General features: G+C 37.4%; 1 protein-coding gene across 4 annotated transcripts in view; it reads right to left on the reverse strand.

The window, feature by feature from the left end:
* FBXO38 (F-box protein 38) overlaps window positions 1-25,772 on the reverse strand; it is a 47,045-nt gene that overhangs the window by 13,800 nt on the left and 7,473 nt on the right. For 3 of the 4 annotated variants that reach the window (XM_081135691.1, XM_081135690.1, XM_081135689.1), the window contains exons 3-14: window positions 22,563-22,696; window positions 18,283-18,446; window positions 17,911-18,076; window positions 15,070-15,207; window positions 13,748-13,885; window positions 12,190-12,283; window positions 11,047-11,177; window positions 7,219-7,389; window positions 5,469-5,611; window positions 4,410-4,617; window positions 2,891-3,010; window positions 1,418-1,597 (exon numbers count right to left, since the gene is read on the reverse strand). In XM_081135691.1, coding sequence (XP_080991817.1) covers window positions 1,418-1,597; window positions 2,891-3,010; window positions 4,410-4,617; window positions 5,469-5,611; window positions 7,219-7,389; window positions 11,047-11,177; window positions 12,190-12,283; window positions 13,748-13,885; window positions 15,070-15,207; window positions 17,911-18,076; window positions 18,283-18,446; window positions 22,563-22,696 — 1,787 coding nt within the window. Of the gene's footprint in view, window positions 1-1,417; window positions 1,598-2,890; window positions 3,011-4,409; window positions 4,618-5,468; window positions 5,612-7,218; window positions 7,390-10,557; window positions 10,642-11,046; window positions 11,178-12,189; window positions 12,284-13,747; window positions 13,886-15,069; window positions 15,208-17,910; window positions 18,077-18,282; window positions 18,447-22,562; window positions 22,697-25,772 lie in introns of those variants that run through there. The other variant, XM_081135692.1, reaches the window with a different exon arrangement.

Raw genomic sequence — 25,772 nt, forward strand, 5'->3', positions numbered from 1 at the left:
TTCAGTACAAATTCTAGACAAAAGGCAAGAGTAAATTTGGAACAGGAAACAATGTACACTAATTTTCCTAAAGTACAATGGTGACCATATCACTCAGCTGCTCAAAATTTCTCCATGGCTTCCTAGTGCCTACCTGGTTTATGCTTCTCAGCTCAGCCTCAAGGCTCAGCAGGATCTGATTCCATACTTATGCTCCATTCCTCTCCCCTCTGTATGCATTCCACACCCCAGCCCAAACTATTTTCTGACTATATCCCTGCCTTACTACCTCAGTCTTGGACCTCTGTTCAATCTCTTCTGCACCTCCACCCCAAACCACTGTAGTGTGATGTTATCATACATGGTTTGACCTGACGCTTCAACCAGACTAGGGGCTCCCTAGAGAGACCATGACTTACTCATCTCTGTATCCCTCACGGCATCTAACACAGTGCCTGGGGCACAGTAAGGCTCAATGAATATATAAAGGATACTTAAACAAATCAGGGTTTGTCAGGCTGACAGAAGATCTAGTTTCTATATTCAGAAACTGAATTTTCTAGGAAACATATGGTTAATCAGCTGGTCATACTACTCCTCCTAATTTCAGTTTCCATTAAAGCTCCTTTCAACCACAGTGTAAAGATATCTGAATTTCTTAAAAGGCATAAAATAACTGCATGATTAGTCCATGGTTAGAAAATTTCCCAAGTTTAAAGAACTGAGCTTTCCATACCCAGAAGTGTATATATATTTTAGGTTTGGTGTTAAATGTATGCTTAACATTCAAACATATTAAGGAGTAGGTCACCCACGGAAAAATGAGTGGAGAATTTTTAAAACCTCATTGTTTGCTGAAAGTGGTAAGCATATGGTTCTGAGAAACAAAAGGGAAGGAGAAACAAGGAAGAAGTATGAACCTAAAAGTTAAGAGAATTATAGTTTTTTGGTGACGCAAATGGCAGAGGGCTATTGACCAGATTTGAAGAGAGGTGGGGGATTATAAGAACATACTTTAGGACTCCCCAAGCACCAAACCAGTCACCAATACTCACTAAGCACAAGTGGACAGATTATGAGCTGGGGCATGTCTGTGTGTTCACTGCTATGGGTGGCTCAGTGACTAAGCCCTCTTGCTAATCCTTAACCCCCGACATCTCCACTTCCTAAAAGCTTCCACTGAGGAGTCACAATCCTCACGTTTTCTCCTCCCGGAGCCCTGATTCCACAATATTTTTATTGTGCTACACTGGCCCTCGAGAGCACCACCCAGATTCCACTCTCACTTGGGCTACTGCCCTTCCTGCCTTCTGTCACATTTCGTAAGGAGATGCTAACTGCACCACCAGCCGTGGTGGGGACACTTTATATAAATAAAGGCCACGTGTCAGTTCTCACGACTCTCACTAACAGGTCAGAGTACGACAAAATCTCTCACCTGACAATTCCCTGGACTGCACTGACTCTCCGGTTTTTCCTTCACGCTCAGAGTAACGCCGAGCACCGTTCTTAGGAATCCAGACTTCTTGGAGCTCTAGACTGTCTTCCTCATCATCACTCTCTGAATCATGAACAGTAATTGGAGTTGGTTTCACTACACGCTGAAGACCACTGGGTCCTAAAACAAAAAGCACAGGCGTAAGTTACTTTTTGCACAACAAAGGCTCTCACTTGAAGTACTGTTTCCAGGAATCTGGGCTCACACACATGCTCTGGCTCTATGGAGCCTCCCTTAGCACTCATTTAATGGAATATACGCTTGGATGAGATGCTGTGAAAGCACTTTAAAGCACTGTATAAACATTAAGTATGATTAATATGCCAACTAACTTTATACATTTCTAAAGGCAAATTAAAATAGATTACATGGCATCTCCCTACAGGGCCTTCACTATTTGAAAATATCACGTAAGTCATGCTAATATAATCAAAACAGTCATGATCATCATTTTAAAAATAGGCTATTTTTCCAATTTTGCAGTTGTATAAAAGAAGGCAAAGAAAATGAAGATGAACCTCAGACATGTCTGGGACTGGTGAGAACAGTCCACATTCTTTAACGGAATATAGGTCTAACTCATTGGATGTAGCAGATACGTTCCTGAAAGGCTAGATGCATGTTATTGTTTGGTTGAGTATTTATATTTTTGAAAAAATGTTTTATCTGCTTGGCAGTACACATGGTAAACCTTTAGCTTCTATGAGCCAATTCTCTCTGGAGAGTGACTGACATTTGCACCATTGATAAAATGTAAGCTCTAAGGAACCCGGCCTATCCTTTCTCTGTTAACTCTTTGCCTGGCAAAGAGTAGGTATTCAGTATTTGTTGAATAAGTGAAGTATTTGTAAGACACTTAAAACAGGGTAGTTGAAGATATTTTCAACTCATAGACAAGGTAGCCTCCAATAGACCAGGAGTGAGATAACGTGAATTATCTGTGCCTTGCTCACCAGCTGAGTGACTTTGAGCAAAAACATTCAAACTTCTGAAAGAATGTTAGTCTCCCTACCTGTAAAACAGAGTGCTGTATTAGGTAACCTTTAAGGGCCTTTGACTACAGCCTGCCACAAGTCAACCAATGGCAAAAGGAGATTAGATCCTGGTCAACTTACTAAACCAGGTCAACCTCTCCACTGCTTTCCCTCGTCCCCAAAATGAAGGGAGAGGACACGCGCACACACACACAATAAAGAGTTGTTGTCACAGTTACAAAAACCAAAAGCAAACATTAGTAAAATATATACATATACACACAACAAAGAGAACATAAATATAATATAGCCTTCAATAATAAACAGCATATAACATATCACTAGCCGTGATGTAAAAATTAACCATTCTCAGCGTTCTACTTCGTTGGAGTCTGGCCCCCGTCCTCAGAGCCATGAGCGTGGGAAGCCCGGTGATTACCTGCTTGCTCCTCATCAATGTCCACAGGCAGGACTCCCTGGCTGTGCGCTGGGGTCTCACGTCCACTCTCGGGCACCAACTCCCCATCTTCCTGCACCATGTCTTCCATCTCATTCAATGCTTAAATAAAAATAAACAAAGTCAAACCAGGAGAGGTCTAAAAACCACAAAGGCAGCCCAAACTGGGCACCCTCGAGACACTAACAGCCCTATGATTATTAGGCCCACTCTGGAAAAACAGCATCAACTTGTGCTTCACTATGTTAATGCTAATAAGAAGTACCCAACTGTTCTGGAGGAGGGGAAATCACAGATGGGAAAGGATCATTTGGCGGAGAAAGTCCCTCACTGTAAGATGAAAGCAGAGCCAAAGGCACAGAGCTGGGAGAAAGAGTCATGTTCATTCCTCAAGATGTTACCAGAGAAGGCGGCACCAGGCAACTGTTTGTCTCCCTCTAAGCTATTTGCTTTAAGGTAGTAAGAGCCACCTACTGGAAGCCCTGAGGATCACCTTATAAGCAATTAGTTTCGTAGTATCTGCCAGTTAATCCAGGACATGCTGGGCATGCAAACTCAAATTGTGTTCCCTTTCCTACTCTAGAGCAGGGGTGGTAAAGCATGGCCTGTGAAATCATCTGATCTGGCCCTGCCATGGCCTCACCAGAGAAGCAGTTCCAGCCATCACATTAGGGGTGAGTTAGTTAAACGTTTGACCAAATATAGCAAGCTAATTTTTAAGTTGATAATTTTGTATGGCCCAAGAATATCAGAAATATCCAAATGGCCCTTGGCAAAAAAAAAGTTCCCCACTCCTGCTCTAGAGGCTCTGGTATCATTTTTGGCTAATGTGTGACAAGGGTTATTAACAAATACACTAAGTACATTATTAACATTTTAACATTATTCAAATGTTTTATTTGCATCAAAGACTTCACTGCAGTTACTAGAGCCTATATTAAAGAATTGAGTAGATAATTACATAAGCAAAATCTAAAAGGTCTTTATTAGCTCATGCACTTAATTTGCTGGGTGGTTGTGAAGACTTAATGATGAAAGGTATGTGAAAGATGCCCAACACAGTGTCAACTACATCACTGGTATTCCTTTTTCCAGCTCGGGGGACATGCAAAAATGGTCTCCACATTCAAGCTCAATGCTCCTATCTATTGGTCAGGGAGATATTAGGAGATGGTCTTTTGCACAAGTCCTGAAAGTTAAATCTCAGTTAAGCCAGGCCTGTGAGGTGCATTGTACCCTAATTCCCACAGCACCTATAAGTCCTTCCCATTCTGTAAGTACCCTTACAGATTCTGTGGGCAAGAGGCATTACACGGACAACTTGAAACAAGCAAGCAGACAAGCAAATTTCATCCATCCCTTCATTTACCTTGTCAACGTGAACCCAATGTGCAGAGTGACAAAGTGAAATGCGGGGGGGGGGGGGCCAGAACAGAGTCAGAGGAGTATGATCCAAAGTAAAAATCATTTCTATCTGGAGCTCACAAAAGATCTGGGTTACCGTCGGCTGCAAACTGCTGCTCTCCTGGTTGCAGATCCTGCCGGAAGTCATTCTCCTCATCTGAGTCATCTGGATGGTGATTGTTGTCGTGGATGTTGGCATTATTCTGCGCATTGTTATCATTGTCGTTGTTGGAGTTCTGGTTGCTGACAAGGGCTGAGGATACCCCAATTCCAGTGCCTGCACTCAGACCAACTCTAGCACAGCCCTAAGGTTAAGACAAAACCACATATTTACATCCCTGCATTTCATCTCTACATAAGGATATTTATATAGCACTTTATTTACGAAATGCTTTTACATACACATACAGGAATTCATTTAAGGCTCACAACACTTCAAGCAAGATAAATTTTTATTATGCTTGATTTACAGATGAGATGCACAATGGGAAGAGAATTGCTCAACAGCACATGACCAGTAAGTGGTACAGGTGAGACTTGAAATCCAGTATTCTGACTTCAAATCCGCTGTTTCAACAGTGGGAATGTAACCATTAAGAACTGATAAGACAGACTGATAAGACTGCTTAGTTGAAGCAGTAGTTTGTGTTTTTTTTTACGGTGAGAGTATAAATTTTATTTGTTAAGCAGTTTTAAAATAACATTTTGTTCAACTGGACAATCTCAAATTTCCCAGGATATACAACTAAATAAAAAAGAGCGGTGAAGTAAAACATTTTCAAATCAATTCCTAATTCTCATTTATATTTTGGGTTCCTGAGACTTAATCTCCCAACTAATTAATCTGAGTAATAATTTGCCTTAGTTCAAATTTCCACCTTTGCTCTTACCTTGCCTTCAGTTTCTAGAACTGATGAAGACAGTTTTTCCACTTACTTTTTCCTTTCCCATTTCTAGAGACCCCTCAGTACTCATTTACAAGAAAAAGAGGCCATGCATTATTATGACCTTTATGCCTTCACTAGGGCTGGCAGTAAAAAGTCCAATTATAACTCTGTAAAGGTAGAATATTATTAGGAAGAAACAAATCACTTGTTTTGTTTTCTTCCTTGGATACCAAAATAAACAAACAAAAATTCTCTCAAATGTGATTTACTTTGGGTGGTTCACGAAACATCTGGTCCAGTGAAATAAACTCCAGGCTGGGCAACAATTCAATAAACTGGCCAAAGGAATCCAGCTTCAGAGCATGGCACCGCACTAAGTTGATATCAACCAATCGCGTCCATCTTGAGTGGTCTGTTGACGAAATGGCCAGAGAGAATTTAAGCAACACTTTCTCTATTACTGATGAATTTTGCTATTGGTCACAAAGACTTTCAAATCCTGTTTAAGTAATTTTTCTCTTATCTTATGATCTCTAAAACTTGATGACTGTGAACTATGGTGTTCGTTACCTAGTTTCATTGTGAGAACTAGATAGCTTGGGAATCATTAACTTGTAACCAAGTTAGCCTTGATTTTAAATGTGATCCACTCAACAACCTACATACCTATTCAACAGTATGACATTAAAGAAACAGGCTGCATTCATTTAATAGAACATTATGCAGCAATTGAAAGAATGAAGGAGAACTAAACATGCGTGCTGATTTGGAAAGCTCTCAAAATATTCTTAGTACAAGAGACAAACTACAGGACACTGTATACACAGCAGGATCCTTTCGTATATATAAATCATTTTCAATGCTATACATGTATAGGCTGCAATATGCACAAAATAGTCTGCCCAGAGAATATACAAGAAACCGTTGATGGTGGTTACCTTTGAGAAGAGGAGACTTTTCATTTTGTACCTTTCTGTACTGTTTGATATTGTTTATCAAGTGCATGTATTACTTTTAGTTTTTAAGTGTTAACAGGAGTTCTGAGTGATGGGATTATAGGCCATTTTTTGTTTTCTTCTTTATAACTCTTCTGTATTTAAGAAAACAAACAAATCAAAAATCCAATAATTGTTATTTTTTTTAAAGTGATCTACGCCTCCTACAACCTAAAGTTTGTATTTCCAGTAACTTCTTGGTGCAGCTGGGCCAGGGATAAATTTCACTTCTGGTGGGTGAGACATGGTCATTCTAATGAGTGATCCATCTCAGCAGAAGCCCAGAGCCCCCCCAAAAAGCTTGGAAATGGGTTCTGTGAACAGCTATAATCTCCCTGGGTGGGGACTCCGACAGCAGAGGAGGCGGTTCTGCGGGTGTCAGTGAAGGGGCGTGGTTTGGTTAGAGGGTATCACAATGAAAATTCTCTAGCTCTGAATTTATTTAACGGTTTGAGAATTTAGGTATTTAAGAAGGGCCTTTAAAAAAACAAATAGTATTACTCTCTTAGGGATAAAAATGAACTCCCCCATAAGGATAAATACCAAGTGCAAAAGTCACTGGGGAGGGGAGATTTGAAATAGCTTAGAATTTTAAGGTGATAAAAAATTTCACTACAAGTTAATGTTTAATATGTCACCTAATTAAAGTTATACACACACACACATACTTTGTCCTTTCAGATAATGTGCCATTTGAAGGTAATTCAGAGAAAACAACTATAATACCCCAAGAAACAATTTCTAACCTTCACTGTATGTGCCTGGCCCAAAGAAGTATATATAGAGATCAGGGCACTTGAATCCATAACCTGGACAGTACAAATTTCTAGGCAGAAAATGTCAGGAGTTCAAAGAGGCACTGAATATACTTCCAACTTGGTTATCAAAGGTTCAAAGAACTTGTATGAACAATCCATATAAAACATCTACATTTTATATTAGGAATGCAATCCACAGCACACACAGAAAACAAAGATACATATTATCTCGACATAACATACAGCCATATTTAAGCACACAGTACCTGAGATCCAATTGTATGGATTATGTAGATGAGGACAATTATAAATCGCCAGATATTTGATACAGGAAAAAACTTCATTGACTGCCTTCATCCCTATATCGGTGATAATACCAGGATTTTCTACCACATCTGCCAAACCGTACTTCACCAGATCGGCATTAGCCATTCTGCCTAGAGAGAGAAATAGATGATTTTTCTTTTTTTAAAGTTCAGTGTCATGGAGCATTGCAAATTTTTTATCTTAACATCCAGTATGATCACTCTCTAAGATCATTCTGTATCATCTGTCCATCATCAGATTCAGGTTTAGGTATAATTTTTGGTTAGGTAAATTGCATGAGTGGTAGCATTAAAGTAAGAGTTTATATTAAAAGTTAAGGGGGACAGCTAAAAAGAAAAAACTATTTCCAATTGTTTAGAAAAGGCAAAAAGAAAGCAAAAATTCTTAAAGCAAAACTGACGGATATATTGTATTAGTTCATGTTTATGGTGAAGTTTTAGTTTCATCTTTTAAAAGAAAAATGATACCTTAAAAATGTAACTCTTTCAAAGAGTGTAAATTACGATCATGTTTATGGTGTTGGGTGTGACCACATGTAGAGAAGAGTAAACTTGGGAAATTCAGATTCATTTTTAGAAACCGTGTTATTGGTTGATAAGTCTGTATCTATCCCCAGGAGATGGACTTCTAATTCAAACACACCCACTCTCTCTGCCACTGAGCTTTAGTTTCCACTATCTTGTTACAGACTAGGGTGGTGTGTATAAGTAGAAGAGGTCCCTCCATTCTAGTTTATGCCATTGGAAATCACATCTCATCCCTTTTGCCCTATCATTGTTTCTCCCATCTATCTGCCCTCTACTCGCCAGGATGGTCCACTTGACTATGAACAATTTGAAGGAAAAAAGGATCTGTATCTAGTTCACATTTCCATTTTCAATGACCAGCACGGGTGGGGATATAGGAATTCAAACAACATCTCTAACAGTCCTTGTCATCAAGTGACATAAAGCACAAAGGAAACACAGCTGCTCTGGTGAAACCACCCTGCACACTACAGGGTATACCTTCAGCTCAGAACATGTTTAAAACAAGCAATCTGTCCCAAACTCTTCCAACTTCACTTTCCATATAGTTCACAGTGTCTCTCCTATAGACCCCCTTTTGGGTATTTACTGGAATTTCTTGCAGATTACACCTTAACGCAGACTTTACAATTTAGCTGAGCAATTTTCTCTAGCCTCCAGGTAAAAACTTTTTCATGCCCCTTGGACTTGAAACTTGCCTCTTCCCTATGATCAGGTAAATCTTGAACTGACTCTGCTCCTTGGGCGCTGTCTGCATAAACAGCCTAACAAGAGAAATCCATGTCCCACATTTACTCCTTTGACACTTCTACCATGCTCCTGCTCTTGGGGTCTCCTGATTGTAACACTTCCTCAAAATCCTGAGGACATCACCAAGGACTCATTTTTGTTTCTTTTTTAATTCAGCTCATAGGTCTGCTAAAAGCTACCATTACTGAATGCTTTCTAAATGTCAGAGATTATTATAATAAAAGCCCATGTTTTATCACTTGTTAAATGAAAGCCATAACAAACGAGAAAACATGGACTAAAGAAGTAACTTAGGGTCTTATGATTAATAATAGGCAGGCCTCAAGTCCACCTCTCTCCTTCTTTCCAAAGCTCCAGCTCTAAAGACTCTGTACTGCTTCTGGTTTTTAATGAGTGTTACATCCCTACCACATTTACAGGAAGCTCTGAGATCATAAATCTATGTAAACAAAGAACCCCTCTCTAAGTAGTCATCCTTGGGTCACTTTTCTTATATTCCCAATACACAGCATCTCCTTTTCGGCATGTCCATTTCCTCAATCTGGCACTGACACTTCTACCAGAAGTGTATAAGAGACAACGATGATGTTTTCATTTATATTTTGCCAAACCCTTTGTAACAAAAAAGTGACTCAAGTTTTACCAGGGGCCAACCCACCTACTGGAGAGATGCTTTAAAATCTAAATTACTGAGAAGGACAAGATTAAGTTAAAGAGTATGACCAGTGACCTCTCATGCCTCCCTAGATAGTCTGTTAGAGGCACCTGGCTCCTATTCTGATGCAGAGTCCTAGTCTGCCTTTGGAGAAGCAGAGAGCACTTACACGAAAGAAATAGATGAACTGCAGCAAATATGAAGAACAATTTATAAAAAAGGTCAGAGCTAAGTGACTATTAAATATTCTGTGAAACAAGTTATTCTGAAAAGTATAATAGTAGTCAAAGGTAAAGTGTTTTTCTTTGAAAATGTGTGGTGAGGGGAAAGAAACACAATAGGTAAATATGCCCTGTCTGGGTAGCTCAGTTGGTTAGAGCGTCGTCCCAATACACCAAGGTTGCAGGTTCAATCTCCAGTAGGGCACGTACAAAAGGCAACCAGTGAATGCAGAAATAAGTGAAACAACAAATCGATGTTTTGAGCTTTGAGGAAGAACAAAAAACAAGATTACAGAAAGAACACCAATTACCAAGCTAATAATTTTGTTAAGTTACTACATAGATATTGTAGAAAGATGTTAGCAACCTCATTTAAAACCAGAAAAGCTTGATATCAAATACTTCAGGTCCTAGAATGTCTTTTGTTACAACTCTGATGAGGTCCCACAGGACTTTCACTCTTGTTTATATCAATTAGCCTACAGTAAAATTGGTTTCATTATACACTGTTTTGCCACAGTTCCATGAACTTATCAAGAATGTTGTGGAGGGACTTACTGTATACTGATTTTATATGAACTTACTATACTAATTTAGCATTTTAAAGCTATGTTGGTGAAAAGCTGGTTTTTTTCAAAGCTATAAAGATTAAGTGACTCCTGTGTTAAATTGGCTGATTTGATTGTTTTAATCCTTCACCCGTATTAATGAGAACTGCAACAAAGAAAAAGTAAAAAAAACCGAAACTACTGCTATGACATATATTAGAAATAACAAAGGACAACAGTCATGCTGTTTGACTTAGACTGTCCTGAAGAGAGGAATTAAGCCTTCTATGGTCTTCTACAACACAAATTAGAGCCAAAGGAAAAAAATGCCATCTGGAATGACAGTGACAATTTAAGAAAGACTTGTTGCCAATTACATGGGGAAGAAACTAATACTTGCAAAAATAAAAACATGCTGGTGTTCTTGCATGTATGACTAACATCATGTGGGAGAAAAGTTTGAATAACGAATTGACATGCATTCAAACCCAAAGGCTGAGTTCCCCATTGTAAATACATTCCAGAAAATGCTGTGAACAAGCCTTCCAACAGCAATCATCATTAAATGAATACTGACCATGATGTGCTCACACTATCTGGGAAATCCAGTAGCCCCAGCGGGCTTATTATGGAAATGAAGAGCATGGGCAGGGAATGGGACCTCATCTGAGAGGACCATCAAAAGCTTCAAGAAGTGTGGCAGATCAAATTCAACAAATGGAACCAAGGATGACATTCTGTGAAAAAAATGAAGCAGAATGGGAAAGAAACTTGGGCAGCAGAGTGGAGACAATATCAAATGTAGATAAGGATTTTTTTTTTAAGTATAATGATAATCACTATATTTTCTATAATATGCTAGGCAATATTGAGGCAATATTGAAAAAAATAATCACTGACACTTTAAGTTTAAATTAAAAATTTCTTTTTCAAGAAGTGAGAGCACCTAAGATTTTAAGTTGTCTTATATTCAGGAAAATATGAAACATCCCAATTCAGGTTTCAGTTTGTCAAGTAAGTTCCCTAGAGCAATTCTAGAGAATTAAAAAAATGGGATAAATCTTACTCTGCAGCAAAAACTCATCTACATATCCCAGATGAAGGGTTTCAAACTGGGGGAACTCCAACTCTGCCATTTTTAGGGCAGAAAAGACGCCATCTTTGGTTAGGGAAGGCTGGATCCGAACTTCATGCAACCTATGAACGAAGATACATATCATAGTAAAATACAAGCAACCAGAATCAAAGGTTCTTCCTAATGTAAGTCTCTGAAAGGAGTTTATCTTGCTGAAGTGTCGAATGCAAACAACTTTTATCCCTTCCATGAAAAAATATCAAGAGATGTTTCCTTTAAAGGGGCATTTTGCAAAGTATGGGAACATCTTAGGTGGTACACTGAAGTTCTATTAAATAACAATGAATTACACAGTGAAAATCTTATATCCTTTCCAGTGCTTTCTTAAATCTGATTAAGTCAAGTAAGAATCTGGCGCTGGTATTTTTCTAGCATCTTTTTTATGCTAACCATTAAGCCCCATTTTAACAAAGAGTACAGTTCTATAATAGGTAACAATACCTAGTTACTTAAACTTAGAAACAGTTTTGTTTTATTTATATTCTTAATATCCTACTGATGAAAAGACTTTTGTTTTTGAATAAACTGAAAAAAATAGTTCAATTTAAATGAAATATTAAAGTAAAAGTAGAGGTAGACTTATTGATAACATAGGAAATAGTAAATGTGGCACAAAGTGATATGAAAATGTGTTAAAAATCTAAAGGTGTTGTAAGGTCATGAACTTAAAAAAGCTGCTTTTAAAAAGATTTCTCAACAGCAAATAGTATCTCCAACTAACTAAACTGATTCAGAAAATTGTTTAAGTTGAAACAATATTTCCTGAGGGGGCTGCAGGCACTAGAGAATCAATGCTGACGTCTGTTAGACTCAGACCCTTCCAGAGAACTGACTGCTCTTCTCTGATGACACCAACCCTTTCAGAGCTGGGTCTGAAAGAGTAGCTCACTGGTCATCGGTTATAACATAAAGACTACCACTCAATGATAACCCTGCTGCCATTTAAACAACCCTAGTGCATTTTAAATCTGAACAAGGCATGATCAAACTTTTCACATATTCCCCCAAATTTTTATAGAACAGGAAAAAACAAATAATTCTAAGACAAAAGACACAGGTGAAGAGGAAACATACCTACGTGCAGCAGTGATAATGAGGTAACCAAGGTCTACTTCAAGAGCATTTTTGCAAGCCCCCAAAACAATGGTGTGCAAATTTCTAAAACCACCTAAAGAAGGAAAGGAACAAAACGTAAGACATTTCATTTAACCACGGTACTTTTATTAAAGCATTTATTCACACTTTAAATGATAATTATTTGTTTAAAAGTAAATCTAAGTTTATTTTTCCACTCAAATTAATATCTTAAGAGCAATTATGACTGCAAGTCATCTCCTAAGATAAAAACAGATACTGTCATCCTGAAAAGACATCCTGATGACATCTGAAAAGTAGTCAAAATTATTTAGATTTTTAAGTAAGAATTTTCAGAAAGCCTGAAGCTCATGAGGGAATTGTAAACAAGGAATCCTGGCATTTTCTGGCCAAAGATCGAACCTCCAATACATTTCTAAGAAATAAGATCAGTGCTACTTTAGCTTCAACTGATTTTGGCTACGTTTCCGAAACTTGTAAATACAGAGCAAAAAAAGGTATGCACATTATTAATGTATATAGCTCAATGAATATCACAAAAGACTGATTTGTTTTGAACTTCTTATAAATAAGATCACACAGCACGTATACTTTTGTGTCTGGCTTTTTACTAAACATTTTGTTTATGAGATTCATCCACACTGTTGCCTATAGCTAGTCTGTTCATTCTCACTGCTGCACAGTATTCCATTGCAAGAATATGTTATACTTTCATTTTCCATGCTACTGCTGATAGGCATTTGGGTTGTTTCCATGTTAAGGCTTTTATGAACGCTGTTACTGTAAACAATCTTGAACACTCTCCTGATGAACACTGTATGCATTTCTGTTGGATTTAAAGTATTATCATCATTATTACTGTTAATGATAACCTTTGTTATTAGTGTTACTTGATGATTTTCCATTTATACTTTGAAAGACCAAAGTAAGACTTCTAGTTCTCAACTATTAATTACCTATCTAGCTAAATTTCTTGGTATTTCTGTTTCAGTGAGATGATGATTAAAGTGGAGAGCATTCTATTACATATTATTACTTAAAATATAATTAAGGGACCTAGAGAATGACGTTTTTTCTTTTAAAAGCCATCATTTAATGGATGGGTCTATATCCAAGTGGTAAACATGAAAACACTTTATACACTATAAAGTGTTAAATGTTAGATAGTTATGTTGTTAACAGCGAGTTCTTTTGGTATCCAAGTCAAAAAACATCTCTTAAAACCAAAGAGCATTAGATATCCCTGTTAACATTTCTCAGAAACATTCCGAATATAACAGATAAAGTATTAACTAAGTAACAAGTATTAAAAGACAGAAAGTATGTCTTACCACTCTATTTATTTTAAGAAGGTTTAACACTGAGTAAAATGAAAATACTAGCCTGTGCTCATGATTACTTACTCTCCATGAAATATACCAGACAGAAAGTGCCATTACCAATAAGCATTTTCTTTTGAAAAGACTCAAAAGAGAAGAGCTTAATGTTTTTAAAAATTGATTTTTAAAATATTTAGTAACTAAAGAAAAACAAATACCTGATCTCCAACTGTCTTCAACTACATGTTGGATAAGACCTCCAAGGAAAGGAACTCGAACCATTTCTAAATGTTCCAAGTTTCGGGCAGAGGCCAGGCCTGTTACTAAAGGGACATATTTCAAGGAGTTTGTGGGACCTGGGGAAAAGAAAAACAAAACGCAATGAAATGATATAAGCTGCCTTAAAGATAAATTTTCAAGTCAATAACTTATAAATTTTATGTTGAAAAATGAGAGCCAACTAGTTGGCTCTCTGCCATTTATACTTGTTAGAATGAAAGTACTGGCCTATTAACCATATACTTACTTAGCATAGGATTTGACAGTAACACTGAAGAGATATTTTGTTTTTTTATAAATTCCCTGAAGTCTTAATAGTTTTGAGCTCAAAATAACTAAGGGGGAAAAAGCCACGCTGAAAATTTGATCTTTCACTCAAGTAAATAGTTCAATCACTTAAACATCTCTCTATGTAATGAGTGTTGTATTAAGTGTTATGAAAGATCACAAACAATATGGTCCAATGAAAGAGCTTGCAACTGACATGGAGATAAAACATGAAAAATTATAAATGTATAAAAAGGCAGAACATGTCAAGTACAAAAATAAGATCTATATTTTAAAAAAAGAAGAAACAGAGAGAAGAGGAAGGGAAGTGGAAAGAGGCAGAACTTGAAGGATGTATACAAGGCAAGAGGAGGAAGTGTGTGACTCAGGGCGAGGAAACAATACACACAGGGTAAGGAAAGGCACTGAGGGGAAAGGTGGTTTGGTTGTAGACAGTGCGCAGGCAGACCTGACTATAAAAGGTGTATCTTGGAAAGGAGTCAGAAACTAGGATATTAAGAAGGGCCCTGGTTACTACGAACTTTAAAGCAGAATAGTTCGCATCTGACACTCTTGGGAAAGAGAGGCACTGAAGGTTTCTGAACAGAAAAGATGATCATAAAAGCAGTGTTTTATGCTTTAAAATAGACTAGATGAGACAACTATTTACAGGCAGAATGATTAGGCGACCAGACAAATAAAGCAAATAGAAATCTAGTAGAACAATCCTATAAAAAGTAAAAGTGTCAAAGTGCCTGTAAGAAATACACAGAGACATGGTGATGCCTTTTATTTTTTGCTAAGGGTCAGACACAAATCACGTATCTACTGTCTTCAAAATAAAAAGTATATTTATCTTCAGGAGTGAGTAAGTTACAAAACATATAGTATACTACCAAAATAGAATTTTGTTTATGAATGCAGCTATGGAGCTTGCTTTAGGTTATTTTTAGAATAGCGTATGTGTAATCCCACCATAACTATGTCCCATTACCTGCACAGTTCCTCATGACGAAAGTTCGCAAGCTGATGCAAAGAAAATCTTTGAATGGCTGTGGTTTAGTGAGTCTTACCCACTTCATATAAAGGTGCCTTAGCATTGGGATACAAGGAATTTCAGGAACATTCACTCCTAAAACATATGTACAAAAAAAGAACAAATAAGAAAATCACCAAGAGACTCTGTATTCTGTGTATAAGTTCGAGTCTATTTTTCAAGTTGACAATATATCCTTCACGGATATTTTCATCAGAACAGTTTACCCAATTAAAGTCTATCAAGCTTGGCACACTTAAAACAGTCTCTTGTAAAGAACAATTTAAACAGACCATAAATAGATGAGTACTTTGTTATTTCTTGAGAAAAAGCACACATGAAGATAGGATTTAAAAAGGATTTTTAAATGTCATACACATAAGTCTTTCTCACAACTCTACAACCTTTCTAGGATACATTTGCCCAGTAGATATAAAAATAGGTTATTGAAAGCAAAATTAAGAAGATAGAGAGAGAGAAAAAAGAAGATACAGAAAAAATACACCAAAATACTATTTCACTACCAATGCTCACTATCCTGCTAGTGGGAAAACTAAATTTCTCAGCACAAAGGCAGGCTAGCTGGCTTTAAATATCATGGTTTCTGACTGATATCCAGACACATTCTACAAATGTATGAATCTTAAGGATTTGTAGATGTGCGGTAGGTGCCAGTCAGCATGATGCTAAGAAAGTGAGAAACGTGTCATTTATTTTAATATTTCAAATTGATATAGGTATTTTTCCCTTCTGACCCATGAGAGGCTTAAGACTAGGAATCACACCCACAGAGGACCATGTCTGGAAGAAAGGGGAGGGGATCTACAGTGGGAGGAAAAGTCAGGAAATATGGAAGAAGAAAGAAGTCAGGTAACTTGTACATTCCAAATGGAAGGAAGCAGCTTGAGGAACTTGCCCAAGAGTTTGAACACTGTAGGCTAGAGAACAGCCAAGGAAGTGACACAAGTCTCAGAGAAACCCAAAGGTCCAGGGTATTTCACAAGCAGCAGCTGGCTAAACCATTTAATGCAACTTTTAAACTTGACTCAATAGAAGCCCTGAGAGCAACAGTAACTAGAGAAACCAATATTTGAGTATTTGAATGACTGGTTCTTTGAAAGCAATATTCTACAGAAAGCTAAATTCTACTGTATGGATGGCTCCTTAACCTGGTCCTCCCAAATAAGCATAGTTAACTTGAACTTTGAACAATGCATACACATTGTACGGCAACAGATGGGGAAGTAAAACTGGACTGAGACTCAAGATGCAGAATTCACAAAGATACATATGGCATCTACTAAGATGATAGTAGTTCCAATTAGGAAACCCAGGGTAGCAAGGGTGAGACAGATCCAGACAAGACAGTCATATCAGATGCCCAAACTAGATTTTGCCCCAAATCCATTCTATAAACAAAGGACAATTACCTGACTTCCCCAGCTTATTCATCAATTTAGTACCCACATTTGTATCACCATCACAGTGTTAAACTATTGAATTAATCAAGTGAACAAATGCATTTCAAAAAAATTTACCAAGTACATATTTTTTGCCATGAACTGTGACAGGAATCATGGAAAATACAAAGACATAAAAATAGTCTCTGTATAGAGCTTATAACTTCAGATATTACATTATTATCTAAAAACCCAATTTCAAACTAGATATCCAAGTCCTTTATCAGAACCACTCCTTGATCTTGTAAATGAAGGGTTGCTGGAGAGCTCTGCTCTTTCTTCCATCACTGTGCACACAGGTCTTATTTAAGACCTACTCCTATCATCTCTGCTGCTCTCCCTTCACCACCTGACCCAGTTTCAGAAATTTCCAGTTCAGAACCATCCCAAAATACATGGAATAATGCTTGGAACACAGCAGATATTTAACATGTATAAGTAAAATATTTAATAAATGAATATTAAATGTCAGACGGGAGTAACCCAAATATCTTTCTGCAATCTAAACAAATGAAATTTGAGAAAAATATCTGCCCTTATCATTTACTTAGGTTGAAATTACTGGGATATAATACCAGAGGATATTTAGACAGTGAATGTACACCATGACCATTAATAAGGGGACTCTGGAAAAGACCATCTCCTCCCCATTTCACAGGGAAACAGAGAAGTGGTTAGAGTTTTCCATTGGTTCTGGGTTGAAGAACATAGGGGACTTTCTGCTTGAAGAAGATACAAGTAACCTAAGAGCTACAATGAAGATTTTTATTGTATACAATTTTTTAGTATTAAAATATCCTTATAATAAGGATTATTTTATTCTGCAATGTTCTAGAGCTGAGCTGTATTATAAAGTAGCCACTAGCTACATGTGGTTATTTGATAAATTAACATAAAATATTCAGTACCTCTGTGTCACTAGCCACAGTGGATACGATATGGAATAGTACAAGTATAGGTCATTTCCATCATCACAGAAAGTTATACTAGAGGACTCTGCTCTAGAGGGCAGAGCCAGGACCAGAAGGTAGATATTAGAGAACTAGGGCAGGATAGGGCTAACTGAAAACAACAAACGAACAATCAATCAAACCCAACAACTTTCAAAACTATTCAAACTATCTTCAAAAATGGAACAGATTGGTTGTGAAGCAGTATTTCTCTCATCCCCCATCCCAGGCTCTTTAATGGGAAATTTTTATACCAGTCTCACAAGCATGTCTTTTGGCATCATCAATCAATGAAGCCATTTCCAAAATTCTCCCTATCTCCTTTTAGTAAATATTCAGTTATGTGGCATTTCAAGGAGTCACAAGTGACCCGAGGAACATGTACTCACCAACTAAGTGTAAAGTTTGAATTTTTGCTCCTATAGGGATTTTCAGTTTATTTTCAGGAGGAATTGGAAATGCTCCATTACGATTCCGAAATTTCCCCAAAATATGAACATGTGGCATGTATGTCCAAATGGATTCTACCAATTCCAAATGAGAAGTCTCCACACCCTAGAAAATAATGCCAAAGCAAGCATAAGAAAGGCTTTTAGTTTAGCACCCAAATCTTCTAGTTCTGTATCACGGGATGTTAAGCATGCGACGGAACTTCAGGGTTTGCTATGGATGGAATCTGCATGTGAGTAAATCCATGTTATCATGCTTTTTATTTATTTCATCAATCAGTTGATGTCCAATGTTCAGCTAGATGCACTCACCACTAAGTTTGGGCATGCCTGCAAAGCCTCCAGAACACCTGGAATGCTAAAAGCTTCATGGCCGCGGACCCTTCGCCTCTCAAGGTATCTAGGGTGAAGGCCATATAGCTGTTCGACATCTGGCATCTTCTTCAACAGTGTCAGAAAACTGGAATCTGTGAAGCCTGAAAGGTTCAAAGATATTCAGAGCCAAGTTCATTTTCCTGTCTGTCAGCATATACTAGGTACTTTTCTCCTCTCCAAAGAGTACTCTCTAGTCTGTAAAACCTCAAGGGGTATACAGAGCACACACTAAAAAAATGAGTAAGAAATGATCCTCATCTTTAGAAAGCTCAGTACTAACCTAAATCCCATCACAACCTAGGTTCTCTTAGTTTAACCACTTCCTAATAACTACTCTGACCTGTGTTTAACTATCACTCCCTAGACATTTTATTTATTTTTTTACAAAGATTTTATTAATGATTTTTAGAAAGAGGGAGGGAGAGAGAAACACGCATGTGAGAACAAAACATCGATGGGCTGACTCCAGCAACACCCCCTATTGGGGATCAAGCCCGAAACCTGGGCATGTGCTCGGACCTGGAATCGCCCTGATCGGGAATGGAACTAATCCAACTGGCAACCTTTTGGTGCATGGGATGACACCCAACCAACTGAGCCACATGGGTCAGGGCACTCCCTAGACATTTTAGAGCAGCAATTTTCAACCCTTCTCATCTCATGGCACACATAAACTAATTACTAAAATTCTGTGGCACACCACCAAATATATATTTTTTTGCAGATTAGACCAAAAAAAGGTATAATCTGATCGATTTACAAAAAAATAATAATAGTAATTACCTACCCTTTAAAAAACAACAACACACACACAAAAAAAACTTTCCTTAATTTTAGAGAGAGAGTGGGAAGGAGAGAGAGAAACCAATTTCTTGTTCCACTTACTTACACATTCACTGATTGATTCTTATGTGTGCCCTGACCACGGATCGAATCTGTAACCTTGGTATATCAGGATGATACTCCAACCAACTCAGCCATCCAGCCAGGGCCTAATTACCTACCCTTTTTGCAGATGACATGCTATTATACAAAGAAAACCCTAAAGACTCCACCAAAAACCTACTAGATTTAATAAATGATTTCAGTGATGTAGCAGGATACAAAATTAACATCCAGAAATCAATGGTATTTTTGTACGCCATAATGAAAAGAAACTGAATAAAATAAAACCAGAGGCATGGAAACATGGAACAGACTGACGAATCTGAGAGGGAAGGGGGAGCCAGGGCAGTAAGAGATTAACCGAAGGACTTATATGCATACATACACTGCCCATGGACATAGACAAGAGTGGTGAAGGCCTGGGGCAGGGGCAAGAGCAGGGAAACAGGACACCGGGGGGAGGGAGGCAATGGATAAAAAGGGGTGCACATCTGTAATATGTAATATTCTCGAGAATAAATATTTTTAAAAAAAGATCAGGTGCCTATACTGTATATAAGAATTTCTGCTACCAAGAATTAACCAACCAGATGCAACCTTATTATGTGACCTGACCAATAAGATGCAATTCTACTATGGTTCAAGACAGGGCATTCATACCTGACAGCTACTGTTGTGTTGGCTGTTGTCACTTTTTAATTTGACAATCCAAGGGAAAAGAGGTCAGTGACCCTAATTAAATAGTTAGCTATTGCATGTTTTAAAAATTCCTGCGGCCCTAGCCAGTTCGACTCAGTGGTTAGAGCATCAGCCTGCAGACTGAAGGGTCCCAGGTTTGATTCCAGCCAAGAGCATGTACCTCAGTTGTAGGCTCGATCCTCACATGCAGGAGGCAACCAATCAATGTGTCTCTCTCACATCAATGTTTCTCTCTCTCTCTCTCTCTCTCTCTCCCTTCCACTCTCTCTGAAAAACAATGGAAAAAATATCCCCAGGTGAAGATTAAAAACAATAATAATAATAATAATAATTTTTGCGGCACATTGTTTGAAAATCGCCATTCTAGACAATTCATTCTTTTGAAAAAGATGAATGCAAGTTAGTGAAGAGAACATAAGTGATCCAAACTGCGAGGATGCTGAGCTGACAGAGGGCTATTTATCTGTGAGGCCAGTTGTGCTCCATAGTGGGAATCAAGCAGATGGGAACAGAGGGGGAGGCAAGTCGCTTCCACAGCAGAAGTGTTGGTAGGTAAGTGGGGAGACAAGTCTCATACAGATTACACTTTATTATCTGAGGCTTTGTTTTTAATGTAGGTTGTCAGAAAGCCAACTGTATGCTCACTAATGACAAATAAAAGTATTAACTCTCAAGAATAAAAATGAAGGCCCAAATCACTAAGTCTAACATCCTCAAGTTTTCAAAAGTTGTTCTATTTGTACAGGGCTAGTCCGGATGATATGGTAACTTTAGAATCACAAAACTAAGAGTAAGAAGGGATCTTAGAAATGTCTTGGTCTCTGTAATTATAACAGTTCATGATATTATCCTTTATAATAACCTTACTGACATTCAACATGTTAACCAGTTTACATGTTTTCTCACCTATTCTCACAATCCAATGAAAAAGGTTATCACCCCATTTACAAATGTAAAAAGTTAGCTTGAAAGAGTTTAAAAGCTATCATGTGGCAGAGCCCAAATTCAAAACTAACTCTGACCACTGCCAATGTCCATTCTCTTTCATTGCACAGTATACGTTGCCTCTCACTAAAATGTGGGTGAAGTTCCACCTCCTTTACAGAAATGGTGTGAGAATCCAAAGAGATCGCATATGTAAACCACAGTGTACTACATAAAAACCGCAGAGTTTTTATATAGAGAATCAGGGTGTAAACTCCCTGAACAGGCCAGGATGGCATTAGTAAGCAGTTAGTGAGATCGTATTCTAGGCTAGAGGCTGTTTGCTGCTTTAACTCTCTTTTTATATTCATTGCAGGGATGGGAAGCCTTAGGCTTACAGGTATTTATCACAGTCTGAAAGAAGTCAGCAGTGTACATAGAAATTCTTCTAAAACTGTGTAAAATGGGAGCTCTCCTATGCTGCTTCTTTACATAGTGCATTGATCCCATCTCCAGAATTCCTGCTGGCCTAACCTCCATTATAAATCTAATATAAGGAATGGCTGTCATTTTCAGACTGCCCTAATTTTTTTCTTTCCTGTTATAAATGACCACTCCCCAGAGTAAGATGAATACTTTTCCCTTAGGATGGTTTCTTTCAAGTATTTAAAGATAAGTGTGGTTTGCCTTCTACCAAGCTAAGTTCTAGCCTCAGGTCTTTGCTTTGCAAAAAGGTATATATTATTATTAACTAACTCTGGCCAACTGATAAGAGTTACCAGTTGACTAAAGACCCTCTTGAAAGAATACGGTCTCCCAAGCTATACAATATTCCAGTGTTCCAGAGGTAGTCTGTCCTGCTCCACACAATTCGACAGAGCAAGCCAATTATCTCCTCAGCCCTTCACATCCATTAAGGCTCCCTTATACCCAGTCACATCACATTTTCAAAATATTAGGATCTGGATACTTTGATGAAAGGTGGTTAAAAAAGACATTTAAAATTGCTAAACAACAGTAACCAAAGGGCATTAATTAATGGATTGGTGTTAACTGAAAAAAAAAAAGCCTGATTGGCCCTTAATTTTAATTCTTCCCTTTCAGATATGCTCTGCTTAAATAAAGTCATCAACTTTGTTTTCTCACAGTCTCTTTATCTGAGGTCCATCTGTTGTGGTTAGGCTACTAACCCCGAGTTCTTTACCTGCAAGGCAAATGCCTTATTTGAAAATACCTAAGACCTAGTTTAGGCCTTTAAAAAGTGCTAAAGAAATTCAAGTTCCAGAAGTGCAATTTCTGTGGTCTACTAGAGCAGCTTTACAAAAATTGGTAATTATTTGTTTAAACAGAAGGAGCCATGAAGGGTATAGGAAAACTATGAAAAACTGCATCCTAAAACAAAGGACACTATCTAATATGATAGACTTATGTTTAGCTAATAAAAGGCTCAATAAGTATTCTCTAATCATATATTTGTGGAATAGGCTGATATAGTTCCTTAAGGGAGTAGGAAATGAAAACAGCAAAGCATCAGGCAAAATGTATTTTATCAAACTAACCCAACCTAAATAATTTAGATAAAACCCTGCCTCCCTATCTATAAGGTGATTGCAATTGCCTGTCTCAAGACAACAAGTACCATTTGATGACAACAAGCAACCTTTGATGGAAACATGATTATTGTTAGTTTTCAGGTTAAATCCACTTACCACTTGGCATGTATTCCCACCAGCGCCCAGCGCAGAGATCCACAACCCTCACCACTCTCAAATACAGGGTCACTGCTTCCTTTAGCTTCCGGGAAAGACATTCCATACACATGATATCCTGCAGAGGGAGGTACCTTTGTGAGAGAAAGAAACTCATATTTATCAAGTGGGTAAGGACTTCCTCTCCCTGTTAGGCTATTGTTTTCTTCTTCCATTCTCCTAGCCCTCAAATGAAATAAGACCTTAGGAATATTCACAGGGTTTTAAGATTAACATACATATGGCTTTTTACTAAAAACAGGTAAGTCAGCAAATACTCAAGTATGCAAATAATGTACTATGCTTCCTCCATAGGGCGTTTCATAGAACTTGCCTTTCTCCTTTTAAGTTTTTAAGGACAGAGAAAATCTCAAAAAAAAAAAAAAAAGGTCTCAGTGCATTTCAAGACAAGACGATAAGGGAATGGAAATAAGTCCAGAGTACTGATCAATCTGAACATGCCCAATTTCATAGCTTTAACAGAATCCATTTTCTGAAGCGGCTAAAAAATTCCTCTCTGCTCCCTCAACATCCCCCAGAAACTATCCTATTTTCTCCATCAACAGATACATATATTAAGTTTATAGTATATAATTTTTTTCTTTGCCTTTTAGATCTCACGCTCTGATAAAAGTACTGCATAAGCATTAAGTGAGACCACTTGATCTGAATTGCAATTTCCTCTTTTTCAAACTTCAGCTACATTTTCCTTCCTGAAACTTTTCAATTAGCTTCTACTTTTGTTTCTAGTAATACCAATATGTATTTTGAAAGATCAAAAATCTCATTCTTTCTCTTTCTCAACACCCCTCCAAGCACACCTAGATTTAATTATTTTTTTTAAAATCCTCACCATAGTGAGAAACATCAACATGAGAGAGACATATCCATTGACTGCCTCCTGCACGCGCCCTGACTTGGGGCAGGGATCGAACCTGCAACCAAGGTACCTGCCCTTGACTGGGAATCAAACTCATGATGCTTCCGTCTGCAGGCTGATGCTCTAACCACTGAGCAAACTGTCCAGGGCTAGATTAATTTTTTAAAAACCGTAAAAGCTACCCTTTATGGAGCTGGTATCATGTCACAGATGGAAATCATTGTTTCACAACTTTATAAGGTAAGTTGTTCAACATTTGCCCCACAGGTCTCCCCCATCCTTTTTCTTCTCTGCTCTGCTGTGTTCCCTGCCCCTCTGGCTATCAGTTGACTTTGGCTAATATCAAATTCAGGCAAAGGCTTTCTGTGTTGCTAGTCCCCTCATTGATTCCTTTAACACTACCCCTACCCACACTTCTCAAAATAGTCCCTTCATTAAATCTTCTTCAAATTCCAGCTGAGTGTATCTTGTTTCCTGCTAGAATCCTCATTGATAAAATAGGTGCTATAATTATTCCATTCTGCAAGTGCTGAAATTGGCTCAGGAAAGTTAACCTACAAAGTCAACAGCCAGGTAAGAGGGAAAAATGTCAACACAGCTGGGTCTGAGTCTAACTCCTAAAAATTAAGCTAATTCTCAAAGAAAAGTCCAAGTATGCCTGCTGAGTATTTCTCTACTCCATTTTTTTTTTCCTGCCTCTGGCTCCTCTCCCTTCCCCTTTAAAACTATTTAAATAAAGAGAATCAAATAAAATAATTTTCTCTACCAAAAAAAAAGTATTACTGCTCACTTAACTTACAGTCTCTATAACTTGGATATAAGTAGGATAATTTTCAGAAACTATACAATTACACATTTTATAAACAATAAAAAATACTGAATTTGCTTCCTAAATCAAATTTTGCCACTAAAACATTTTCCCCCAAATCACTGTTATCCAGAGTATTTGCCTTAGTTAATATTATACTCCCTTTAAAAACAAATAGATGAGTAATCATATGAAGTTTATCTTACATCACATTTGCCTTCAGAAAAAAAAATGCTATTTTTCTTCACAGATACATAGTCAATGGGCTGGAGTTCAAAAGGCAGAACAAATACATTTTTTAAAGATGTGTTTAACATGGCACACACAGCAAAAATTAGGGTTCTTTTAAGAAAGTCATAGTTTTTTCTTGTTTCATGAAAACATATCAAGTAGTTATCCAAAAATTAAAACATGGGTCCTCAGATAAAAACTTCAGAAGCCTAAAAATAAATCTTTTTTAGAACAAACAGCTCATACCAAATTCAAGTGTTCAGCTTAGTTCACAGTTCTCTACATTCTGCCAATTTGCTGCATGTTTTTTTTGCATTAGAACCAGAGTAGCATCCTTCTGCTCAACTCCAACCCTTCCATTTGAATATTCTGTTTGAACTGCAAAATGTTATTTGATCCGCTCTCAGTTTAAAATATGGCCCAATTTGTTCATAGTATATCCTCCCATCATTTACAAATGCCTGGCACACATGCCTGGAAACAACTTAATCTATGATTTCTTCTGGAATTTTAATAGCTGTACTGTTTATTTCACTGATGCATTTAGAATTTAGTTGTCAGATATGAGATAAGAACATGCTCTTATGATTTTCTCCAAATGGTTTTCAGGTTGTGACATCATCACTGAATCATCCACATTGATGTGAATACCAAGCTTATCATAAACTACATCCCCACATACATTTGAATCTACAGATGGAGTTTGTCTGTTTTATCCAGCTGTCTGGATATTTCCTCCAATTCCAAATCTTTAATTACTGTATATTTTAAAAAATGTATTTGAATATCTGGTAAGGTTAGGCTCTTTTTCCAAAAAATTTTAGCTATTCTAGTAGACATTTTTCCGTAAAACAAACTTTAGTATCATTTTGTTACGTTAAAAAAAATCTGTTATTTTAATTGGGCCTCATATTCCCAGAACTGAACTAATAAAAACTACCCTCTCTCACAGAATAACAAACTGAAGAAGACAATGACTAACACACGTATCAGAAAAGAAAACTAAAGTGTTCATGATTCCCTACTTTGTAAAAACTTCTAAATCTACAAATATTTAATAAGTTTTAAAAATTCAAAACATTTCTTAGAAATTTCATTGGGAAATTTTCCCCAGTAAATAATCTAAAATATTTGAAAATTTAGATGCTTAGAAAAGTTCATTGTAATTGTGTAAGAGAAAAACTGGAAACAATCCCAATGTCAGAACACAAGGGGCAAGGTAATTATCTTGTCATAGGAATATAAAAGCATT

The sequence above is a fragment of the Miniopterus schreibersii genome (genome assembly GCF_964146895.1).
Source record: "Miniopterus schreibersii genome assembly, chromosome: 4".
Taxonomy (NCBI): Eukaryota; Metazoa; Chordata; class Mammalia; order Chiroptera; family Miniopteridae; genus Miniopterus; species Miniopterus schreibersii.